Source organism: Gilbertella persicaria (assembly GCF_025201335.1).
Source record: "Gilbertella persicaria strain CBS 190.32 chromosome Unknown B0P05scaffold_15, whole genome shotgun sequence".
Lineage (NCBI taxonomy): Eukaryota > Fungi > Mucoromycota > Mucoromycetes > Mucorales > Choanephoraceae > Gilbertella > Gilbertella persicaria.
Genome location: NW_026251976.1, coordinates 262190 through 284331, shown reverse-complemented (window position 1 = coordinate 284331; position 22142 = coordinate 262190). Strand labels below are relative to the sequence as shown.

The following is a 22142-nucleotide window of genomic DNA, read 5'->3' as shown; positions in this document are numbered from 1 at the left end:
TAACTTGCTGCCTATTGCTCTGTTATATTTATTGTTCTATGTTTCTACAAGTTACTGCGATCTTTTACCTTGTCCTGTAACAATATTTCAGTTTCGTCTATTTTTGTTTTTATAAGAAATAGGTGTAATACTAGCTTCGATATGCAAAAAGAAAAAAAATGATTAGATACACCAACTCTGATGAGAAAAAGTAGCATCAGTCCGTTTCGATCGGACGACCTCAGGGTTATGAGCCCTGCGCGCTTCCTGCTGCGCCATGATGCTCTTCTATGATTGTCGATTTGATATTTTACTTAGGTTTGTATTCTTATAGTCAAGTCACGAGACAATAGAACGTTTCTTAGCCAATAGATTCACTGGGAAATATTCTGGAAATAACGTGACGTCACAGAAAGGAACTGTGTATTGATACAGTAAGTATAAGATCTTTATTTATAATAAATGTAATGTTACCTGTGTATTGATACAGTAAGTATAAGATGAAGAACTTACAAGTATCAATAACACAGTATTTATATGTTTTCTAATTGTACTAAAATATATAAACTATAACATATGGAGAAGGAAGTAATTAAATACTTAAAGCTGATTGATGTTTCTGTCTTGACGAATCTAAAGTGTGCTTGGCTTTACTAATGCGAATCAAGTTGAGGCGGACTTTCTTTCTTCTTTTGTTCAGTACTTGTGGTTTAAACCTTCGTTTGTTCGGATTATAGTTTGTTGGAAGGTTATATTCAACTTCAATTGGCTGTTTCTTACTGGAATCGCTATTTTCTGTGACATTACCCCCCTCCTGGCTTGATGTTCGTCTCTGAACATTAGAAGCTTGGTTAGAAGGAGGTACTGTAAATGAGGAGCAAGGAGCAGACGCGTCTTGAATACCAGACAAAACCGACATCGGATTGGTAGTAGAATTTGTAAAAGAGTCATCCACGTCCTCAGCATCGTCAACATCAATGTCAATGTTAAACTCGGAATCAGGTAGATCTAACGAATTAGGTGCAGAGTCTGTGAGGATTTCCTGAGCGTCGACAAATTCGTCATTGGCAATAGATATTGGTTCAGTAGTATCTATGGCGAAATCGCAAGGAGGTGCAGAGACAGAAAGCATCTGTGAATTGTTTGTAGTAGGTAGGACATTGTCGTGTTTAATGTCCAAAGGGGACTCATCACTTGTTATAACAGGTTCAGCTGCCAGTTTCGAGACAGGAGAAGATACCTTTAACGAAGAATGGCTTTGATTGTATATGGTAGGAGACATAGCTTGGTCAGGTAAATCCAAGGTCGGCAAGAATGGTGAGTTTGAGTCGTATACCTGTGTACCAGTTGCATTTTCTATGCGTGGTGTCGAACTAATAGGAGTGATTATTGTGCTAGTTGAGTCAATGATAGGTATGGAGTCATTTGTATCAACAGGATCAACATGGTCAATACTGGGATCAACTTCATCAGCCGTAGGTTCAGGAATGGTAGCAGTTGCATCGATAGGTGTCTCTTCAATTATGTCATTTGTGGCCAATTGAGGGGGAATAGATGGTACCACCGCTGAACGTCCAATGTTTGTCATGACAGAACGCCATTCTTGTCGAGCAGTTGTAGGGTCATACCAGGGTTCAGAAGATGAATGTCCATTAGCTAAGCGCAATCGATCTATGTGGACCAATGATTTTAACGGCTCACCCGCTAAAGTTTGTAGCTTGTATGTACCGAAATCAGGGAAAGATTGAACAATAATGTAGGGTCCTTTGTAATGTGGTTCTAGTCCATAACGGCCTTCATGCGTGAGAACCACTTTATCGCCAACTTCGAACGCAACCTTCTTGATCTGAGCGTCCCATCTCTCCTTGTCTTTGTCAGCCATAGCTTTCATTCGGAATTCTGCGGCTGCACGGTGTTGACCCAAATCTGCTAATTCCCTTGAAGTCAAATCAGCGATTGTTCGTTCATCAGCAAATGTCTTTTTATCAAGATAAGGCACTAATGGGTCGCCGGGTAGTCTTGGTTCTCGGCCATAAGTTAAGAAGAAAGGACTGTAACCGGTAGTCGAGTGTACTCGTATTCTTGAAGCCCAAAGAGCCGCGTTAACAAAATCATCCCAACGATGCAGTGCGCCGTTCACATATTTTCTAAGCATGCCCTTTATCACAGCATTGAAGCGTTCCACCTTAGAATTAGTACGAGGATGGTAGGCAGAGGTTAGTTTATGATGGGCACCTACTCTTTTCAGGTAAGCGTTGACCAATTCGCTGTTAAAGTTGGAACCTCGATCCGTCAATACCTCAGAGGGGCAACCAAAACGCATCATGATTTCTTCGTAGATGAAATCGGCAACAGCTTCCTTAGTGGCGGCAGGTACGGCACGGGCAATTGGCCAGTTAGTTGCATAGTCAACAGCGACTAATAACCAACGGTTTCCTTTTACGGTCAAAGGTAGTTCGCCAATGAAGTCTAGGTGCCATCGGTCAAAGGCAGTAGGTATCTTTAAGGGGTGCATAACGTCATGGTGGGTATGGCTAGGTCGGCTGTTGACTTGACATGCAGGACATGTTTTCAACCAATCTTTCAAATCACGTTTCATACTTGGCCACCAAAAACGAGGTGTAAAAAGCTTAACCATGGTTTCGAAACCAGCATGACCATTCGCCTCATGATAGCGAGCAACCAGATCAGCCCTTGAAGCAAAAGGTACGAAAGGAACCGCCTTTGTTGTTTGTTTGTCATCTACTTGAACCAAACGATAGACACGACGATCTTTAACCACAAATTTCTCATGCTTTTTTTCTAGATAGTGTCTTAATTCGGCAGACTTAACTCTATTCAGATCAAGATAGAGCATAGGCCAATCCAGCTGGATAGATTCTGGTGCATTCTTCATTGTCCAAGTAGCATATAAGAATTCTGGTTCTAAGGACGACTCAGCACTAGTAGATTCAGGGCCACCGATTCTAGACAATACATCAGCTGCATTGTTTTCTTTACCAGGCTTGTACTCAATAGTAGGTGAGTAAAGCTCCAACTCGTTCATCCAACGCACCAATCTTGGGCTCATTTTATCTTGCGACCTCAAGTAACAGTTGGGAAGGTGGTCAGTCAAGATCTTGTAGCCTCCGCGACAACCATCAAGAAAACATCGCCAAGTACGAAGTGCATGTAAGATCCCCATCAATTCACGCTCTTGAGCAGGGTAGTTACGTTCTGCAGAGGAGAATTTTTTCGATTCGTATGCTACCGGATGCCACGCAGGAGGGTCCTTATCATCGGGTTGCAAAAGCACAGCACCACAACCAAAATCAGATGCATCTGTTTCCACTCTAAAAGGCTTATTCATATCAGGAGCTTGTAGCACAGGGGCAGAGACCATCATTGTCTTGATTTTATCAAAGCTTTCTTGACACTCCTTAGTCCAGACAATAGGACGTCGTTTAGGACCAGTGCCTTTAGTGAGATCAGTCAAAGGAGAAGCGATTGATGCAAATCCCGGAATGAAACGTCGGTAATGTTGAGCTAGGCCAATAAAAGATCTGACTTCTTGGACATTGGTCAAGGCAGGCCATGAATTTAATACCTTGATTTTGGCACGACTAGGTAAGATACCATTGGAGGTGATATCGAATCCAACAAATGTCAATTCTCGTTTACCAAACTCACATTTTTTTAGATTTGCGATTAGGTTGGCATTTTTGAGTTTGTTCAATACCATGCGTACATGTTGCTTATGCTCTTCTAGTGATTTACTGTAAATCAAAATGTCATCCAAATAAACCAAAGCAAATTTGTCTAAGTAGTCACCCAAGATTTTGTTCATTAAGCTTTGGAACGTTGGAGGAGCATTGGTAAGTCCGAATGGTAAAACCAAGAATTCAAACTGTCCGTATCTGGTGTTAAACGCCGTCTTTGGCACATCTTCTGGATTGATGCGCACTTGGTGATAGCCCGACTTCAAATCAAGACTTGTAAAATAAGTGGCACCTTGCAGGCGATCTAAACATTCATCGATCCTTGGTAACGGGTGGTTGTTCCGAGTGGTTACACTATTCAAAGCACGATAATCAATGCACATTCGCATTTCTCCAGTTTTCTTTTTCACAAATAGAACAGGTGCTCCCCAAGGCGAAGCGCTTGGACGAATCAGGCCTAATTGTAGCAGTTCTTTGATCTGCTTTTGCAGTTCATCTAGTTCGGCAGGACTCATTTTGAATGGAGGGCGACTGATAGGCTTGGCTTCTCCCGTGTTGATGACATGAGTTACGTCACGCTCCGGAGGTAGCCCAGGTAATTCATCCTTGAAAACTGAAGAGAATTCTTTCACTATTTTATCCCAGTATTCTTCTTTTACAACCATAGGATTTCTTTCGTTTACTTCAGCAGAATTTACGTACAACAAGTAACTCTCAGCTCCTCTACGAATACTCTTTTCCGCCTGTTTTTTTGATATCAAGTAGTTCAGTTGAGGGATTGTAGGACGTCCTTGACGGTAGTCATTTCGAGGAACTAGTTCAACTTGCTGTTTCTTGTCTTTACTCTGTATATACCAAGTATCGTTGGACCAGTCAGGGCGCGGATCGACATCCTTCAACCAAGTTCGACCTAGAATTACATCAAACTTAGTGGGGAACACGTAGGCTGTCACCTTGGTCTTGAAACCTTGTAAGTCTAAAAATACTTCGACCTTTTGATTAATCTCGGTTGTTTCGCCACCAGCAGTTTCCACTCGTCGATCATAAACAGGAGTAGAAGAGACAGCATGCTTTGCTACACTGGGCGACACATAGTTTTCGCTTGCGCCACTATCGATCAATATGTCTAGACTAGTACCATCAACTTTGCCATGGTATAGAGGTAGTTTTGTAGCGACTACGTTTAGTTCAGACAAATACTGAAACTCTTCTTTTAGCCCTTTACTTGGATGAATGATAGGCACTAATTCAGTAACAACGCCGTGTTCAGTTTTTGTAAATTCCTCGGGGTCTTGGTCTTTAGTGATTACAATAGAATCATTATTATCGTCGTTGTCATCAGTATCAGAATAAGGTGTGTAATCTTCAACTTTATTTGACTTTTGAGTAAAACATTTACAACAAGTTGTGTTACTATAGTCATCGCTTGCAGGAAGATTTTCTGAATCTTCACCTAGCTGAGCTTCCTGTTCCTCAACTAGGTTTAATGAAAATCCTTTGACGAACTAGCACCATTATTCTTGTTTAGTTTGCGATAGCGGTCTTGCTCCATTCGACGGATATCTTCACTACGCATTTTGCAAAAACGGCGAATGTGACCAATTTTGCCACAGTAATGACAACGGGTGTTTTGTCGAGGAGAGGAGGTCATCACGCTTAAATCCATTGGCTCGCCGGCATAGGGTCTCCTTGGTGGAATAGAACGGTTGGCATTGAAAAATCCAACATTTCGACGATAAAAAGTGGGATTTTCATGTATAGCGCTGTCGTGTGCAATTGCGACACGAATGGCTTCTCTCAAGTTAGTACTTTGGGCTTGACGAACTTGAGAACGGGTATCCCGGTTAGAGAGCCCGCGCATAAACTTGTCGCATGATTCATCTTCGGTAATTCCTGGGATAGCAGCAATGATGTCCATAAAACCATTAATATAGTCGTTTAGGGAACCCATTTGTCGGTAGGCTGCCAATTTATCTCTGGCAAGTCGGATAGAGTCATCGGGTCGGAAAAAATCCACCAATTCCCTTTTAAGTGTCAACCAGTCTTGTGGTTCTTCTTCAGTATCAGATTCCAGAGTACGGTACCAGGTGTCGGCCCTTCCGCGCAACAATGTGACAGCATAGCACTTAGTTTGTCTGGAATCCCAGCCTTGGAAATCAGCGTAACGTTCCAAGGTACGAACCCATGAGTCAATAATCATTGCATCGCGAGTACCGTCGTAGGTTGGGGGTTCAATTGTACGAGGTACACTTCTACCACCATTGTTATTCAAGGCCTTGGTAAATTCTTGAATAAGGGAGACAATAGCAGTATTGTCAGACAAATCAGAGGTAGAGTTTTCTTTGGACATTTTTTTTTTCAATAATACACCAGTACTAATCAATTAAGATAATAGAGTAATTACAGCACGTAGGCAAAATAAAGATACAATACAGCACTTAGGCACAGATATACAGCACGGAGGCACACAGGGAGATACAACAGTCAGGAACGGAACGTCTGATGCTACCAATTGTCGATTTGATATTTTACTTAGGTTTGTATTCTTATAGTCAAGTCACGAGACAATAGAACGTTTCTTAGCCAATAGATTCACTGGGAAATATTCTGGAAATAACGTGACGTCACAGAAAGGAACTGTGTATTGATACAGTAAGTATAAGATCTTTATTTATAATAAATGTAATGTTACCTGTGTATTGATACAGTAAGTATAAGATGAAGAACTTACAAGTATCAATAACACAGTATTTATATGTTTTCTAATTGTACTAAAATATATAAACTATAACATATGGAGAAGGAAGTAATTAAATACTTAAAGCTGATTGATGTTTCTGTCTTGACGAATCTAAAGTGTGCTTGGCTTTACTAATGCGAATCAAGTTGAGGCGGACTTTCTTTCTTCTTTTGTTCAGTACTTGTGGTTTAAACCTTCGTTTGTTCGGATTATAGTTTGTTGGAAGGTTATATTCAACTTCAATTGGCTGTTTCTTACTGGAATCGCTATTTTCTGTGACAGATTTGATAAGTTAAATGTTATTCCTGTCTGACTCAAAAATACCAAGAAAGTGGTGACGTAAGTGGCTATTCCGATCCGGGTTTGTTTGTGTCCGTGCCGTTTCTATACTCTGGGTGTACGTAGTAAAGTGGTGAAGCACCCTCTGAGTAATGGCTGTTCTTGTTCTGGGTGTTGTAACAGGTGTTGGTGATGATTCTGGTGCGTTCGTGGTGAACATGTGGATCTAAGGACCAACAAGAATACTAGCAAGCAAAACAATAAGCCATCTCTCATTTCATACAGGTCATGTATTTTCTCAACAGTGCTAATTCCCATAATTTTCTTATACTCTTTCTTATGCAAGCAAATCAAGAGCTTTATTATCTTTACTTCCTTTTTTTACCTGTTATCTGTCTGTACCTATCTATGTTCTTATCGTTGTATCTTAGTACATTATATTTTTACTATCTAATTCCGTTGAATTGTATAAAAGCTGAATGAGAAAAACCTAATAAAATTATCGAACTTTTCTGAAAGGATATTTTTGAAGGAGATTACCTGAGAATCTGGTGCTCTTACATTCGAAGTAGGTTCTTTACAGTCTTTCCTTGGTGCTTGTGTGTAACAAGTGATTAATCGGTTATCTTACTTCTAGAATATCTGCTTCAATTCTTCTATAAACTCACATATCATCACTGTCAGATTTGTCAAACTAATATTTTTTTAACATTTGTGGTCAATAATACGGGTCACGTAACGATAGAATATTTTCTAGTGAATGATATTACTAGGAAAATATTCTAGAAGGCAGTGACGTCTGTGTGTTGATAAAGTAAGTATAAGGTCTTTATTAATAGAACTATTTCATGTTACCTGTGTATTGATAAAGTAAGTATAAGATAAAGTTCTTATAGTTATCAATAGCACAGTATTTATATTCTTCTATCTGAACTAAATATATGATCTAAGTCTGTAAGGTGAAGTACCTATTGTGAACATATATGAATTCATATGCATAGATCAATAAATGATGATCATGGCAAAAGACCAGATCACATCTATGGCAATTGCAATGGATCTATAGTCACTGACATTCACTCATTCTACTAGAAGTACTACATCGTCTTCATAGTCAGAGATTATGAACCTAGTGACTCTGTTATTATTAATGGCCCTCATAAAGTGACAGTCGGGCTGGCAAATATATTAGCATTGGTGTGATGATCTGACATTAAATAAGTCTTCAATTACATACTAAAATATATCATAATCAATTTACATCAGAAATAGACATAAAAGAACCTCTTGTACTGAATAAGACAATGTATCTTTTAATAGATCAAGACTTATAACCGAAATCCATAATTTACATTATTTAATTAATTTAAAGTAGTCTATGATAATAGAGACTCAGTCATTTGCATGAACTCTACGACTACTTACTCCGACATCTCTTCATGTATAAATATGCTAGAATAATTTATAGTCAAAAAGAAAATTGTATAAAACAGTCTCAAAGTATCTACCTTTATCTCTACATTATCTTATCATATAACTCTCTATCATCAAAACATCACAACAATAGCAGATTAACCGGAAACATATTGATCTGTTCAAAATTATTACTTAAGTCACTAAACCATATTTCACACTTCAGCACCGCAAACGTATCAATGGATTTTGTACTTTTTTTAATAGTTATATTAACAGTAATTTAAAAATTGATCACGTGACTTGAGTATTTAACTAATCAGATTCGAAGGTTTGAATTTCGTCTGAGTTTTGCAGAAAAAGTTACAAATATTTGAAATAGTCATATGAAATGACTTTCTTTCTCCTTTTTCGACTATTGATTTGACAAAGTACTATGTTAATAGTATCAGAAGTGTGGCTCAACGCATAAAAGCTCGAATGGTGATACGATTATTGTTGTGTTTGCATACAATGATAGATATATTTCTTTGTATAGCTATGAGATCCATACTAGATCTTGACAAATAACAAGGCTAGCATGTGCTTCTTTTTTTGTTTTGTTTTAGGACCACTATTTATAGTTAAAAAGCAGAAATATTATAGACTTTACTTTATACATCCTTTCACAAGAATCAAGAAAGAGGTGTAGTTGCAGATTTGGCTTGATCGTTTACTACTATAGAATCCATTGCATCTACCATTTTGACTAAGAAATGTCCATTTTTTCTTATACAATCTATTCTACAGACTTGTTGAGTATTTGTTCAATCTCGAGAACAATAAAACTTGTTTTATTTGATAATCAATGACGTTATTTCTGAGAAGAGGAACCATGGTCATATTTGAATTCATTGTTTATATGTTAATCTTTTAGATGAAAGCGTTTTATCTGTATACTAAATCTAATTCAATTAAGCAGCACTCGGTGCACATTTTTCATTCGCATACACTATGCTCTCAGAAACATATCGATTCATCTTTTACCAGATAAAGGGCATCTTCAAATGTTATCAGAATAAGATTTTATGCATCAGATAAAGAGAGCAGATGTAGAAAAGAGAGAGGTCTATGATCAATAAAGTATTACAGGATCTATAATCAAGTAAAAGGCATATTCTATATAAGAGCTTACAGTCTTCATTAATTCTTTTTTTATGTCTGAGTTTTAAGAGATCAGAAGATCACAGCAAGGTCCAAGAACTGTGGGGGATTTTTTTTCACTCGCTTTTTCTTTTATCTATTGTACATAATTATCAAAACTTATGTCATATAATCCAATGGCTGAAGGGTCTTCTTCTTCCTCTTCCCCACATCAACCTTTACGAGACTCAGAATACAACAGCAGCAGAAAAGGAAAAGAAAAATATACTTTGAATAATCCTTATTCAGAAGAAGGAGAGCAAGAGAATGACCCACTCATAACACCCTCCACTGCTTATGGATCCATATCATCTGCATCTTTTGATCAAAATGACTCTACAAATCATTCACAAAAGACTTGTACATATATAGCAATCATTATCACAACCTGTAGCATGATTATTCTTTTTTGCTTACTCTGGTTTGCCCCTACTTTTGCCGAGCGTGCCATAAAAGACGGTGTGGGCTTTGGTTTTCAAAAAGCTTCTATCGTGAACGTCACTGAAGACAACGTCATAACAATGCATGTAGTCGGTCAGATAGAGTTGCAACCCAAGTTATTTAATTTGCAACAAAAACTAAACAGTCTGTTTGGAAACATCGGTATTCAGCAAAGCAAACTTGAGGTACATTACGAGCAACAAGAGAACTTGGTGGAGACATTGTCTTCAATGGGAAGAATTGATCTGCCTGCTTTGGACTTAAATAGCGTCTCAAGCATGACTTCATTCGATTTTATCACCCGATTCGTGATTGATGATTCAAATGCATTAATGGCATTTTGTAAAGATGCAGTAATTGCAGAGACTGTCATATGGCGCGTAGCTGGACCGCTCTCGGTCACATTAGGTTGGCTGCCTTGGAAAACACGGGTTGAGCTGGACAAATCAATCCATATTGAAGGCAAGTCGATAGATCCATCAATAAGCTGTCTTATATGTATTTTATAGGCATGAATGGATTAAAACAAACAGATATGAAATCCATGATATTTCCAGGTCAACATCCATTAGGTGGAATAGAAGTGGCTGCAACAGTTGGCATCTATAATCCTTCAAGCATATTAAGTTTGGCATTAGGCGACATTAATTTTGGTATCTATTTATCTTCTGCTTCCCCAAAAGGCAAAGATGTAGAGATTGCAGTTGTAAAGGCGCACAATGCAACCCTTCAAGGTCGCCGCATGAACTATTTTAATGTAACTGGACGAACACTGCCTATTTCAGAGGATGAAAAGACACAGCATTTAATGGAAGGTTTCTTGACTCGCTATCTACACGGTAATTCAACGCAGGTTCATGTTCGTGGAAGTTCATTTGGCCCAGAAGATCAGCCTTCTAAAAAGCATGTTAGTAAGACACCTCGCTGGCTTCGTAAAGCACTTGAATCAATTGTCTTGAGCGTGCCTTTTCCGGGTGCCACTGAAACAGACTTGATTCAATCTTTAGAGTTATCTAACATCAACATTGATTTTTCACCCACAGCAGGGCCTCTTATTACTGGAAATGCTGTTGCAATGCTTAAGAAACCAAAAGAAATGCAATTTCATATGGATGTAACCGAAATTGATCCACTTGTTTATTTGTTCCTAAACAAAGATTCCAAAAAACCATTTGCCTCTGTAAGACCAAATCAACCATGTCCAGCAAAGACGGAAGAAGGAAATGGTTTGGAATTACCTATTGGTATGATGAAAGTAACTTCACGATTGTATCGAGCACCTTTTAAAGTCTTGCCTGGTGGACAAAAGGATTTCGAGGAGTTCTTGAACCGCGTATACAACGAAAAGAAAGGCAAAGTCTATATCCATGGTACTTCTGATGCCAAAGTAACAAGCGCTTTTGGTAACTTGAACATCCGCGATCTTGAGTTTGATGGCGAGATTGAGACACAAGGCTTACAAGGCATGAAGCATCCTCCACCAAAAACGATATCGATGAAGATCATGAAGGGACATAAAGATGCTATTGAAGCACAAGTAGACTTGAGCATCTATAGTCCATCTGACGTAGCCATTAATTTAGGAGCACTTAATATGATGCTGCTCTTTAATGGCCATACTATTGGTAATACAACTATACCCGAACTTAAACTAGCGCCAGGTAAATTCAACGGACTGAATGCTTCTGCTTGGTTATTTGCTGACAACCAACATGTCTTGGACTTTATTGGGCAATACATCTCAGAAGGTATGACTTACTAGCCACAGTTACACATCATTCATTTCTGGCGTTTAGGTTTTGGTACAAGAAGTAATGTTACGCTTACTATATCAGGCCAACATCCTAATGCTTCACAATCTGAATTTCTGAACCGCTTTTTACAGGGTATGGCATTTGATATCCATGTACCATCTTTTGATGAAGAGCCACTCTTGGCTGATTGCCAAATGAATATATTGTCATCCACTGCCACCATGAGTTTAAGGAATCCGTTTGAACATGTCCAAATGTCTATTCACAAAATCAATGCTTCTGCAACTTATGAAGTATATGAAATTGGCAAACTTTTAGCTAATTTTGAGGACCATGGGGAAGGCTGGAAAGGACCCATGTTGCTCCCACCTACTGTCTGTGATGCATCAGGTAACTGTAAAGGCGTGGTTGTTGAATCAGAAAAGATACCTGTGATGACAAAGAAGTTGGGCTATGATGCAATTAAAAAAGCATTGGGTGGATCTATTCAAATTTCTGTAGACAGTCAAGTGGGTGTCATGATTGATCAGTTTAGAATGGATAATTTGCAGTACCAACAAACCAACATTACTACAAAAGTTAGAAAAGGTTTCTAAAAGTATAAAAATAGGCTTTTTACACGTGTCTTTTTGTCAAACAAAACAATAACAGAATCCTTTCAATTGTTCAATTACTAATTGTAATTCATGAGTCAATTTTGGTAATTGTCTGCTTAGAAAAAGAGGGAGTCCATTGTATATTCAGGAAATAGATATTTGCTCTTACTAAGTCTCATTTCTACATGAAAAAAAAAGAGTACAATAAGATTCGTGTGACAACTGCCAAAAATCCCGCTAGAAGAAGCAGAAGTGATTTTAACCAATGGTATGTTAATTGTTCCCCTTTCTGGTAGCTCTCCTCTTGAAGCAGTGCTACATTTGATCTATTATTTTAGTGTATCCTCTTCTCTTAATTTTTTTTTTTCTTTAGTGTCTCTTTTTGTTACTCCATCAAACATGAAATCCATTCATTTAAACCTGACTATTTTGTTTATAGTTGCTAGTCTTGTACAGGATGCAAGAGCAGATTTTTTTTGTCATATTCTTGGTGGATGCTCCAATTCAACAACAACAACAATAACAACAACAACAACAACATCAGAAAACAATCTTATTTCCTCAGGTGTTCCTTCAGCAACCTTAGATCTTCCATCCACCATTCAACCACCTCTATTTACTAGTACTACCCTCCCTCCTCAAATGACTTCTTCTTTTGATGATCCTCACACTACAACTCTACAATCATCCACTACGTTTGATATGCCTACTTCCACTTATAAAAAACCAACCACTTCATCAACACTGCCTCCCTTATCTTCCTCCTCCTGGTTGTCCAGCGGATTGTCTGCTACCCCAACGATGTCAGGCAGTGCCAGTCAATCTCCAGTTTCTTCTTCTTCAACTTCCGCCGCTCCATCTCAAACATCTGAAACTCAAAATTCCTCTAGCACTAATAAAAATACAGGTGCCATCATCGGTGCTGTCTGCGGTGTTGCTGCCCTTCTGGGTGCTGGGTTTGCTTATGCATTCTTTTCAAAGACCAAGAGAAGAAGAGAGCGTCAAGAAAGACTCAACAGTAATAGTGGCGATCCGTTTGATAGTGGTTATAACAACCAGGCTGATAATTACAATAATAACGGTCGACCTTCGCCTGCTCTTGCTGCCAACAATATTCATCAGAATCAATATGAGATGACAGAGCCCTATCAAAATAATAATATGCCATCACCCCAGCCTCCTATAGCAGCCACCGTGATGCATGCTCATCATGATCCATACTATGCTTCTCCACAAATGAGTTATGCAACCAATCCCAGCACAAATTACTATAACCAGCCTTATTATGACACAGGTATGGGATACCAACAACACTACGATCCATATGTAGCTTCTGCTCCTCCAGTAATGCCTTTTCAGGGAAACACAATGGCTTACGATGGCAGTAACAAAGTAGCTATGCAACCCGCCACAAACCCACCTGTTTATTCTGCTCCTCATACTTATCCAGAAAACATACTACAGAAGCCATCTGCACATGACTAACTTGTCCATCTTTTATCATTCTATATATATATATATATGATAAGAAAGAGAAACCTTTCTCTATTTGTATTCATGTAACCATACTTATTCATAAAATTGCGTATTCTTTTAATTACATGGATTTAGAAAGTATAATCGTTAACGGCAAGCTAATATAAATTACTTGATCTAAGTTGAAATGCTTCGTTTTAAGCATTCACGCCTTTTCCTTTAAACCAAAACTGTGTTACACTATTTTATTGATTAAATGCAAAATTACAATGCTCATGTCACGTCTGCAAAAATACCTCGACCAGTAAGACATGTAATCTTAGTAGTAAAACGAACAATTTAGGCGCTTGAGCAATTGGCCGTTTCTATATATATATATATGACCCTCCAAGAGATTGAGAGATTAACAGAAACTACCAACACTCAATTGGTGATTTGGAATAAGATTGCCGATAGTCACTAAGATTGATGTCAAAAGCTCAGATTACAAAGTCTAGTTACATGATTTATATCATAAAGAAGATAGTAATGATTAAAGAAAAATGCTTTCTCTATGTCACAGCCCAATTTAGATATGAGCAAGACTGTTTTTAAACTACTTTTGCGCTTTCTTTGCTATCTCTACCACAATTAATATGTTTTTGGTCGAAGCATAAAAAACGCATATCTGCAATTAGTATATCTTCAAGCCTCGGAATATCAAACCAAATTTCGAACAATAGTGAGCTATGTCCTCGCTAGTAAGCTAAAATTAACGATAATAGAAGCATGTATAGCCATTGAATACATAGTTTGCTTTTTTTTTTTTTTAGAAGCAATGTCCACAAAGACAAAAAAGTTGATCTTGATGTTTTGTATTGCACAAACACTAAAAAGGTGTTGCTTTAACTGTATAATATACAAAACAAATTACTTTTATTGACTTGGCCGTATAAAATAAAAATAGGCGGTCTCACCAAATAGGCAAGTATAGTGTGAATATAAGAATATAGAACGAATTGAAAGGGATAAATTATATATGTGCATATAGATATGTTACATAACAATACATTGATCGTTAGCCATCTTGCCAGTAATTCGATCAAGCCAGGAAAGATCACCAGTACCTTTACCAAACTCAACGAAAAGGCAGCCAGGATTAGGAATATTAGGCTGACAGCTCACATTGTACTTCTTGACTAATTCAATGATAGCAGGCTTAAGTTTAGCAATTTGGTTTGGACTATGCAAACCCTTTCCGACAATAATGACAAGATTTTCATCACCATGATCTTGGCAGCGACGAATGGCTTCTTCTACTTTTTCAGAGGCTTCTTTAATAAACAGACCATGTAGATCAATTTCGTTTCTAGGTCTGCCTTGGTTTTTGACTATCAACATATGAGCTACTGTAGTATAGTATCAAATATTGCCTTACCAGCAAAAATATGATCAGCAGCTCTTTGATTGTATTGTTTCATCAAATTATCATGATGGTGACCCTTATTAGACAATTCCTTGGCTATTACTCTAGTTTAGATTGTGTAGTTGCAATTTTTTTTATACCTTCAGCACCATTGCCGGATTTGTAAGCCTCTTGGCTTTGAGCGTAAAAATTGTTTCTTTTTTCTGCTTCTTCGTGGGCTAACTGACGAAGACGCGAATATTCATTATCATCGTCTACGTCTGTTGAAACATGATAAGTGGAAGAAGAGGAGTAAGACTCGTGATGAGAATAGTGAGTGGTTTGTTGATAGTGCTGTTGCTGTTGGTCTTGCTGTTTCTTTATCTCTTGATAGATATTGATACCCTCTTTGACTACAGTTTGAACTTTATCTAAAGACTGAGAATTACCCATATTAATTGACTAGAGAAAAGAGTTTTATGTTACTGAATTGAGAGGCTATTTTAACTACAAGTCACATGAGAATAGAGGTTAGCTTAGTATTCTTCTAAATAAGGATACATGAATTATACAACTTGCCTCTAGTTGCATTGTAATAAATCCATTGAGAGGCATTACATGTAATCTGCAGTGAATCATTCAGTATTTCTTAATGAGAAAGCTGTGGCAAAAAAAGAGCTATGACACCATTAAGAAAATTAACATACTATCATTGGTGTTGTTCAGATCAAAAGGGTTGTCAAGCAATGTATGGCTATTTTTAGTTGAAGAAATGCCACTGTGATTGTTAATAAAACCAGAGACAGAAAGCTAAGCGTTTGAGTATTTTGGTAATAAAGAATTCAAATAACATCATGTTAATCAAGATTTCTCCGATCCAATGTTTCATTGTATAATCTGGCTTTTCTTTTTTGTCTCTGTCAATTAGTCAGACAAGGTCAAATCATAATTGACAGTAAAAAAGCAATTTCTTGCCCAGTCAGTAGTGGTACTAAGAAAGCACACACTTTTCTCGTAAACAATGACCCTATTTCTTGAGTTACTCGATAAATTTCCCCCTTGGTTACATCACACAAAATGGTAATTCAGGACGGCACAATGAGAAAGTTTTACTGCTCATCTTTTTTTGACTATAAAAGGTAGACAAAAAACCCACCAGTTTTTCTTTTTACGTAATCTAAATGCATTGAATTAATTTTCCTCTTATTTTTCCTTCTTTTTCATTTTTTTTATATCTTTTGTTTGTCTGTAATGACGTCTGATATTTTTAGTTTAAAGAAACAGCTTGTTGTTTATGGCTCACATCACAACAACAAGGTGAATGTAACTATTCATATGATATTTGTACCTACCATTTTTTGGACCGGTAAGCACAATTACAACAACAACAAAAAAGCTATAGACTAACAGTACAACATAAGCACTTGTGTTTGCTGCTAATACAGGTCCACTTGTAAATGTCAAAGACACTCCTTTTGAGTTCTTGTTGCCGTTTGGTCCTAATCTTTCTTTTTTTGGTGCTGTATTTTATTTAACTTATTATGCTATTCTCGACCCAATAGCAGCTGTAAGTGATAAACAAGCATAACATATACTTATAAAACAAAGTCTTTGGCTGCACCCTTTTTGTTGGGAGCAAGCTATACAGCAACTGAATTCCTAGCCACAAACCCCAATGCCAACAAAATTGCTCTTGGTATTCATATTGCTTCATGGATTTTCCAATTTTTAGGACATGGTTTAGCAGAAAAAAGAAGTCCCAAGTTATTGGACAACCTCGTACAAGGTAACACACCTGAAAATAGGTATATTTATTGACCATATGTCGTAGCACTTGTGTCAGCACCCTATTTTGTCTTTTTCGAAGTCTTGTTCTTTTTGGGCTATCGTCCTCAACTCTACAAAGAGGTCATGGCTGAAATCAACAAGGATATAACTGAATTCCGTGCAAGTAAGTTCAAGTAAATGGTTATCTCGAGTTAATGAATTATTCAGAGAAAGCTGCCAGAGATGGTCCTACTTACCAATCTATTCAACAATAAATAGTTTTGAACCAACTTTATACCGAGCTGACTTAAAGTTATAGTCTCTACATAAACTTCGAAGATTGCACTCCTTTAAGAAAGAATGTGAAACCCAATTGTAGTTCCTTTTTTTTTTTTTTTTTTTGCATGAATGTTTAGAAATAACAGTCATTTCTCTTTCCTTTTTTTTTGTCTTTAAATTAGAAAATAAAAAAGGACTTATTATAGTAAATACGCGTTCAATCACATTATACTAAAACAAAACAACGTCAGTGTTTGTGAATTATGTATACTTGCTTTTCCTTACATGGACTATATTTTGAAGCAAAAGAACTCTTCTAGAAGAACTCATTAAGCGCCAATTTGAACTGAAATAATATTTCATTCTCAATTTCACAGGAAAATACAATTTTCTTTTTCTCTTGTTTTTTTTTCCACTTTTATATCCTTCACAAAGGAAATATGAGCCCTTCACCTTCTTTACAGACTTTAGCACCACAACAACCTAATAAACAGGATGTAGAGACTGATTCAGATACCATAACACTCGACGCTATGCTTCTTTCTTCAACTCCTTCACAACCATCGCCTGCCAGTGCAAAGACTATGGTACAAGAGGTAAGCAACAATAGAAGAAAGCTTCTCTTTCTAAGCACGTCTTTTTTTTTTTTTTTTTTTTTTTTTTTTAGTTGGAGAGCTTACTTGTAAGACTAGATAAAGAGATGAAAATGAAGTCTGGTGTAGAAAATATGCTCGAAGTGTACTTGAGAGACAAAAAACGAACAAAAGATCTAGAGTCTCAACTAGAAGGATATAATACGGCTATCGACGCTACCACTAAGCAGATTGAACATATCCGAACAGTGGCTGGTAAAACTAAAGAGAACATTGCCAATATGATCTAACATGTCCTTCTAGTCAACTCAGGGACAAATATCATTGAAGTAGCTAAATTATTAAAAGCATACAAATACACAGGCACCAGTTTCTCAGACGCTATTACACCTACTGCTTTAGCACAAACCAAGTCCAAACTACGTTCAAGCAATACTTCAAAAGGAAAACAGAAAGCTGCTTTGGAGAACCTATCTTATCCCGATGATGGTAAGCATTTATTCAAAAAAGGAAATCGTCTGTATTCCTTCACACATCATCTTTCTATTAGACGCTTCACCGCTAGGTATACGATTAGAACACATTATTCAGCATCTTGAGGCAGACGAGTGGAAAGCAAATAAGCCAAAAGAGATCAAGATGGAGAAATTAGAAGTGTTGATTCGAATCTTAAAGAATACGACTGGGATTGATGCGTACACGTCAAAAAACAAACTGGTGTCATGGTAATGAATTGTGTATTTAGATTAGGTTTATTGATTTTATTATAGTCTACGACAGTGTATCATTAGTCCACACCGAGAAATTAGAATTATGGGTTTAAGGGCACTGCGATTATTAGTAGAAGGCCCAGAGGATGTAGAGCGGATCATGTCGTATCAACTAGATATTTTTTGTGTGAGGTAAAAAAATATCTATGTACTAATTAAGGAGATCAACACATATTTTCTTTAGAGCATTAGCCCGTGATCCCGAAGGACATGAGCCTGAAAGAGAACAGACTGTCAAACTTATTCGTGCATTTATTGAGTATGGAGGTGTCAAATGTATAAACCAAGGTATTGTCAGAGCAGTTGTGGCCATAGCAGAGCAACAAGACAATCGTCTAAGAAACATTGCTCTTGAAACACTGGCTGAAATAAGTAAGTTGACTACACACCTGCTATATTGTATTTACTAGTCAATAGCTATATTGGATGTTGCATTGACAGTTAGATCAGGAGGATTACGTGTGCTGATTCAGGCATTAATTGATGGGCAGCAAGGCATATCTGAAGTATTGATTCAGGCTGTATTATATGTATTAGACACACCAGACAAAAGATGCTACCTTCGTCCTGGTGTAGAATTAGAGACTATTATTGCACCATTCACTGAGTCCAACAAGGGTGCAAATCATGAAGAGAGGATAAAGAACAGTGCAAAAATGGTAACTACATTGATTAAGAGCTGGGCAGGTATTTTGTACATGAGTGCAAATAATATGCGTGCTGCTCGATCTGTAGTACAAGCATTAAGAATGCCAGTACCTGAAGTACAGGTAAAAGCAAAAAGCGCATAAAAAGAAGTCTATTGACGCTTCTATAGAAATTAGTGTTGGATATGTTTTTTGATGTATTTCGAGTCAAACTACCCAAAGACTATCACGGGTTTCTATCTGGAAGACAGCACACTGTTCAAATTGCTCCTACAACGAGCACTGATTCGACAAAAGCTTTACTTCGACCAGGCCATACTTCTGTTTTGAATGGCGCTGTTATGTCAAATCTCATGGCAGCTGGTGGCATTAGTCCTGACGCTTATGCACGCTGCTCATTAAACAAAGGCACAACCACTGCCAGTAACTCAGAACGCCTCAAAATGCTTGATCATCATCTCAGCATTGTTATTATTATCTTTATCGAATCGGATATACTCATGGCCTTGATTGACATGGTGAAATCAGACGATATCTACATGTCTCGTAAAGCCACGCTTTTGATTGGTGAGATCCTACAATTATCGACTCGTTTGTTACCTATTCTTATGGCTATTCAAGTCCAATCTTTACCCAAGTTATTCACGCTTGCTTCAAATTTTGAAGACGAACAAGTGAGACACAATGCTACAGCAGCCTTGGCACACATTGACAGATTGACGCGAGTGCGTACTCGGTACATGGCCACCAATAACTCTGCTCCCTTAAAAGGTGGAGAACGGCTCCTGAATACAGCTACAGCAGCACGTACAAAAGAAAAAGTACATGAAGTCAAGCTTAAAATTGGCTATGCTATTGATGATACCCATTTCAGACAATTGTTGATGGATACACAAGTACTCAATACCAAAGATTATACCAAGTGGAACTGGGATAGTGTGATAGAATTGTTACAAGGTCCTCTACTCAACCCTCGACGTCTTGACGAAGCCATGCGAGGAAAAAAGTTCATCAAGCGACTTTTGGCATTCTACCGTCCTTCAAAACATCAATTCTCGGACATGAATGCCACCAAGGGTACTATTGCTCGTTATGTCAAGACTGGATGTACACTCATATCAACTCTTTTGTCGAATCCAGACGGTGTGCGTTACTTGAGTGAAAACAAGCTATTGAATGATATTGCTTCTGCCTTCAATGAACTAGATCCACTTTTGATGAATGGCGGTGATCCTGAAACAGAGCCCATCTTTTCCAAGGAGCGCATGGAAAGTACATTGACTTGTGGTTATTTTGCTCTTTTGGGTACATTCTCCAAATACAAAGAAGGTGTTCGTATCTTGGAAAAGTTCAAGATCTTTAGTTGCTTTTATCAAATTTCTGAGCTCAAGAATCGTACTGATTTGAAGGTAGCCATGATTACCAATTTAGACTATACATTGGATGGTCACCCCCGTGTGTTACTGTCAAAGATCATGACTTCTGGTTACAACCCTATACGTTTGTTTGCTACACAACATATTGGTGTGATTATGCGTCAATCTGAAGCTGAATACAATGACTGGATGATACGATTATTAGTAACGCAACTGTATGATACGCATATGGATGTTTGTCAAACAGCTGTCAACCTGTTGGATGAGGCTTGTGAGAAACAAGCCAACCTTGAATTGCTTGTCAAATGTAGACCTAGCTTGGGTCATTTAGGTGAAATTGGGCATCCGTTATTATTACGATTCTTGTCAACATCGACAGGATTCAGATATCTGAATGCTTTGGGATACGTGCAAAAAGAAATGGACGAATGGTTTGAGGTAAGTGATGATCCCATATAGTACTTTTGTCCTCATCTTGCTTGTAGAGAGGAAACCAGCAATATGTTACTCAATTAGAGCTTTCGCTGGCGAGAGCATTGTTAAATACACCAGAGAAAAAGACATTCAATCCTTTTGAAGAACGAATAGACAGTGAAAATGATTTTGAAACATTGTAAGTTGTGCTTTTTTTTTATGATGTACTTATTTTTCTCTGTAGACAACCTGGAGATGGGTTAACTCCTCCCCACTTTTATGGCGAACTTACCAAGACTGAAGAAGGATGCAACTTGTTACGAGAAAAGGGCTATTTCAAACTTTTTGCTGACTATGTTCGAGACTTTCCATTAGGAGAACAAAGTAAGGCAGAGGCTTCTTTGGGTCAATTGAAAGCTGTTTTGTGGGCATTGGGTAATATCGGTGCTACCAAGAATGGTTTACCGTTCCTTGAAGAAGAGGACATTGTCAAGGACATTGTCAGTATGGCTGAAAATAGTGAAATTCTTTCACTAAAGGGAACATGCTATTTTGTACTTGGCTTGATTGCCAAAACACAGCAAGGCGTGGAGCTTTTAGGTGAAATTGGCTGGGAAAGTGTTGTGTCTGCGAATGGTGAACCTGAAGGTTTATGTGTACCTTTGAATCTCTTTCAATTTTTGACTGTAAATTAGCAATCGTACATCAATTTTTTAATCTCATTCTTCAAATGGAACTGATCAATTTTTTTTCATCTTAGATTCGGAATTGGAAATATAAAGCCGCATTGTCTGCACCACCTCAGCTACCCAAGTCAGCTACAGCAGATACTGTAGGTGCTGATATTCTAAAGAACATTGGTGACATGAGCAACCATATCTTGTCCAATGAAGCTTCCAAAAACTTGGCAAAGTAAGTCATCTATTGAAATGAACATGCAAACTAATAAGAATACTATAGACTGAAACAAGTATACCCAGATGCATTTAAACGAGTTGATTTGTATTACTCAGTATGTCAACTGCTGGGAAGCTATCATTTCCGTTCACCTGTGCGAAAATATGTGCTCGAGATTTTTGACATGCGGTTTACCACTGAACTCTTGAAAGAACTAGATGAAATCTCAAGCACAGTTGCTACTACTTCTTCCATCACTTATACAACTACTACGCCATCCTCAATGCCATCGTCTTTTCAAAAGGTTGCTGCCCCCTCTATCGTCAATCCAAATGACAATGTGCCTCAAGAGAAACTAGAGCCGAAAAACAAGACAATGGGATTTTGTCCTAAAGATTGATTCTCCGAAGCAAAATAGGTTCGCCTCCTATCATGCCATTGATGATTTTACCATCAT

At 37.8% G+C, this 22142-nt stretch overlaps 5 protein-coding genes and 1 non-coding gene across 6 annotated transcripts; 4 read left to right on the top strand and 2 right to left on the bottom strand.

Annotated features, from left to right (window-relative positions):
• Positions 1 to 191: 191 nt before the first annotated feature.
• On the bottom strand, positions 192 to 264 carry B0P05DRAFT_t39. Its single transcript has one exon. It is a non-coding gene; the product is annotated as a tRNA-Met (tRNA).
• Positions 265 to 10540: 10276 nt separating this feature from the next.
• Positions 10541 to 12082, top strand: B0P05DRAFT_468170 (uncharacterized protein; the record flags this gene model as incomplete). The annotated part of the gene is made up of 2 exons (XM_051574416.1): positions 10541 to 11480; positions 11529 to 12082. The coding sequence occupies 2 exons, from the start codon at positions 10541 to 10543 to the stop codon at positions 12080 to 12082; spliced, it is 1494 nt and encodes a 497-aa protein (XP_051435895.1).
• A 447-nt stretch (positions 12083 to 12529) lies between these two features.
• B0P05DRAFT_537601 (uncharacterized protein) lies at positions 12530 to 13770 on the top strand (the record flags this gene model as incomplete). The annotated part of the gene is made up of 1 exon (XM_051577749.1): positions 12530 to 13770. A coding segment is annotated over exon 1 (839 nt), but the record flags the coding sequence as incomplete, so codon positions are not given.
• An 823-nt stretch (positions 13771 to 14593) lies between these two features.
• Positions 14594 to 15562, bottom strand: B0P05DRAFT_596034 (uncharacterized protein; the record flags this gene model as incomplete). Its single annotated transcript, XM_051583116.1, has 4 exons — positions 15522 to 15562; positions 15104 to 15449; positions 14976 to 15059; positions 14594 to 14943 (listed from the first exon to the last, which is right to left on the bottom strand). Exons 2-4 carry the CDS (start codon positions 15393 to 15395, stop codon positions 14594 to 14596), a joined length of 726 nt encoding a protein of 241 aa, XP_051435893.1. The 5' UTR covers positions 15396 to 15449; positions 15522 to 15562.
• A 557-nt stretch (positions 15563 to 16119) lies between these two features.
• B0P05DRAFT_537595 (uncharacterized protein) lies at positions 16120 to 17109 on the top strand. Its single transcript, XM_051577748.1, has 5 exons — positions 16120 to 16308; positions 16364 to 16509; positions 16551 to 16728; positions 16774 to 16893; positions 16938 to 17109. The coding sequence occupies exons 1-5, from the start codon at positions 16194 to 16196 to the stop codon at positions 16982 to 16984; spliced, it is 606 nt and encodes a 201-aa protein (XP_051435892.1). The 5' UTR covers positions 16120 to 16193; the 3' UTR covers positions 16985 to 17109.
• Positions 17110 to 17428: 319 nt separating this feature from the next.
• B0P05DRAFT_586241 (Rapamycin-insensitive companion of mTOR, N-term-domain-containing protein) lies at positions 17429 to 22085 on the top strand (the record flags this gene model as incomplete). The annotated part of the gene is made up of 12 exons (XM_051582496.1): positions 17429 to 17584; positions 17656 to 17836; positions 17885 to 18070; positions 18132 to 18306; positions 18352 to 18483; positions 18536 to 18723; positions 18769 to 19121; positions 19169 to 20812; positions 20860 to 20987; positions 21033 to 21474; positions 21549 to 21700; positions 21749 to 22085. The coding sequence occupies 12 exons, from the start codon at positions 17429 to 17431 to the stop codon at positions 22083 to 22085; spliced, it is 4074 nt and encodes a 1357-aa protein (XP_051435891.1).
• Between the last annotated feature and the right edge of the window lie 57 nt (positions 22086 to 22142).

Excerpts from the sequence above, each read along its gene's own strand:
- B0P05DRAFT_537595 (XM_051577748.1), top strand. The coding sequence starts at position 16,194 with ATGACGTCTGATATTTTTAGTTTAAAGAAACAGCTTGTTGTTTATGGC. Across the intron at positions 16,309-16,363 it reads ACCTACCATTTTTTGGACCG|CACTTGTGTTTGCTGCTAAT; the intron begins GTAAGCACAATT and ends GTACAACATAAG. Across the intron at positions 16,510-16,550 it reads TTCTCGACCCAATAGCAGCT|TCTTTGGCTGCACCCTTTTT; the intron begins GTAAGTGATAAA and ends TATAAAACAAAG.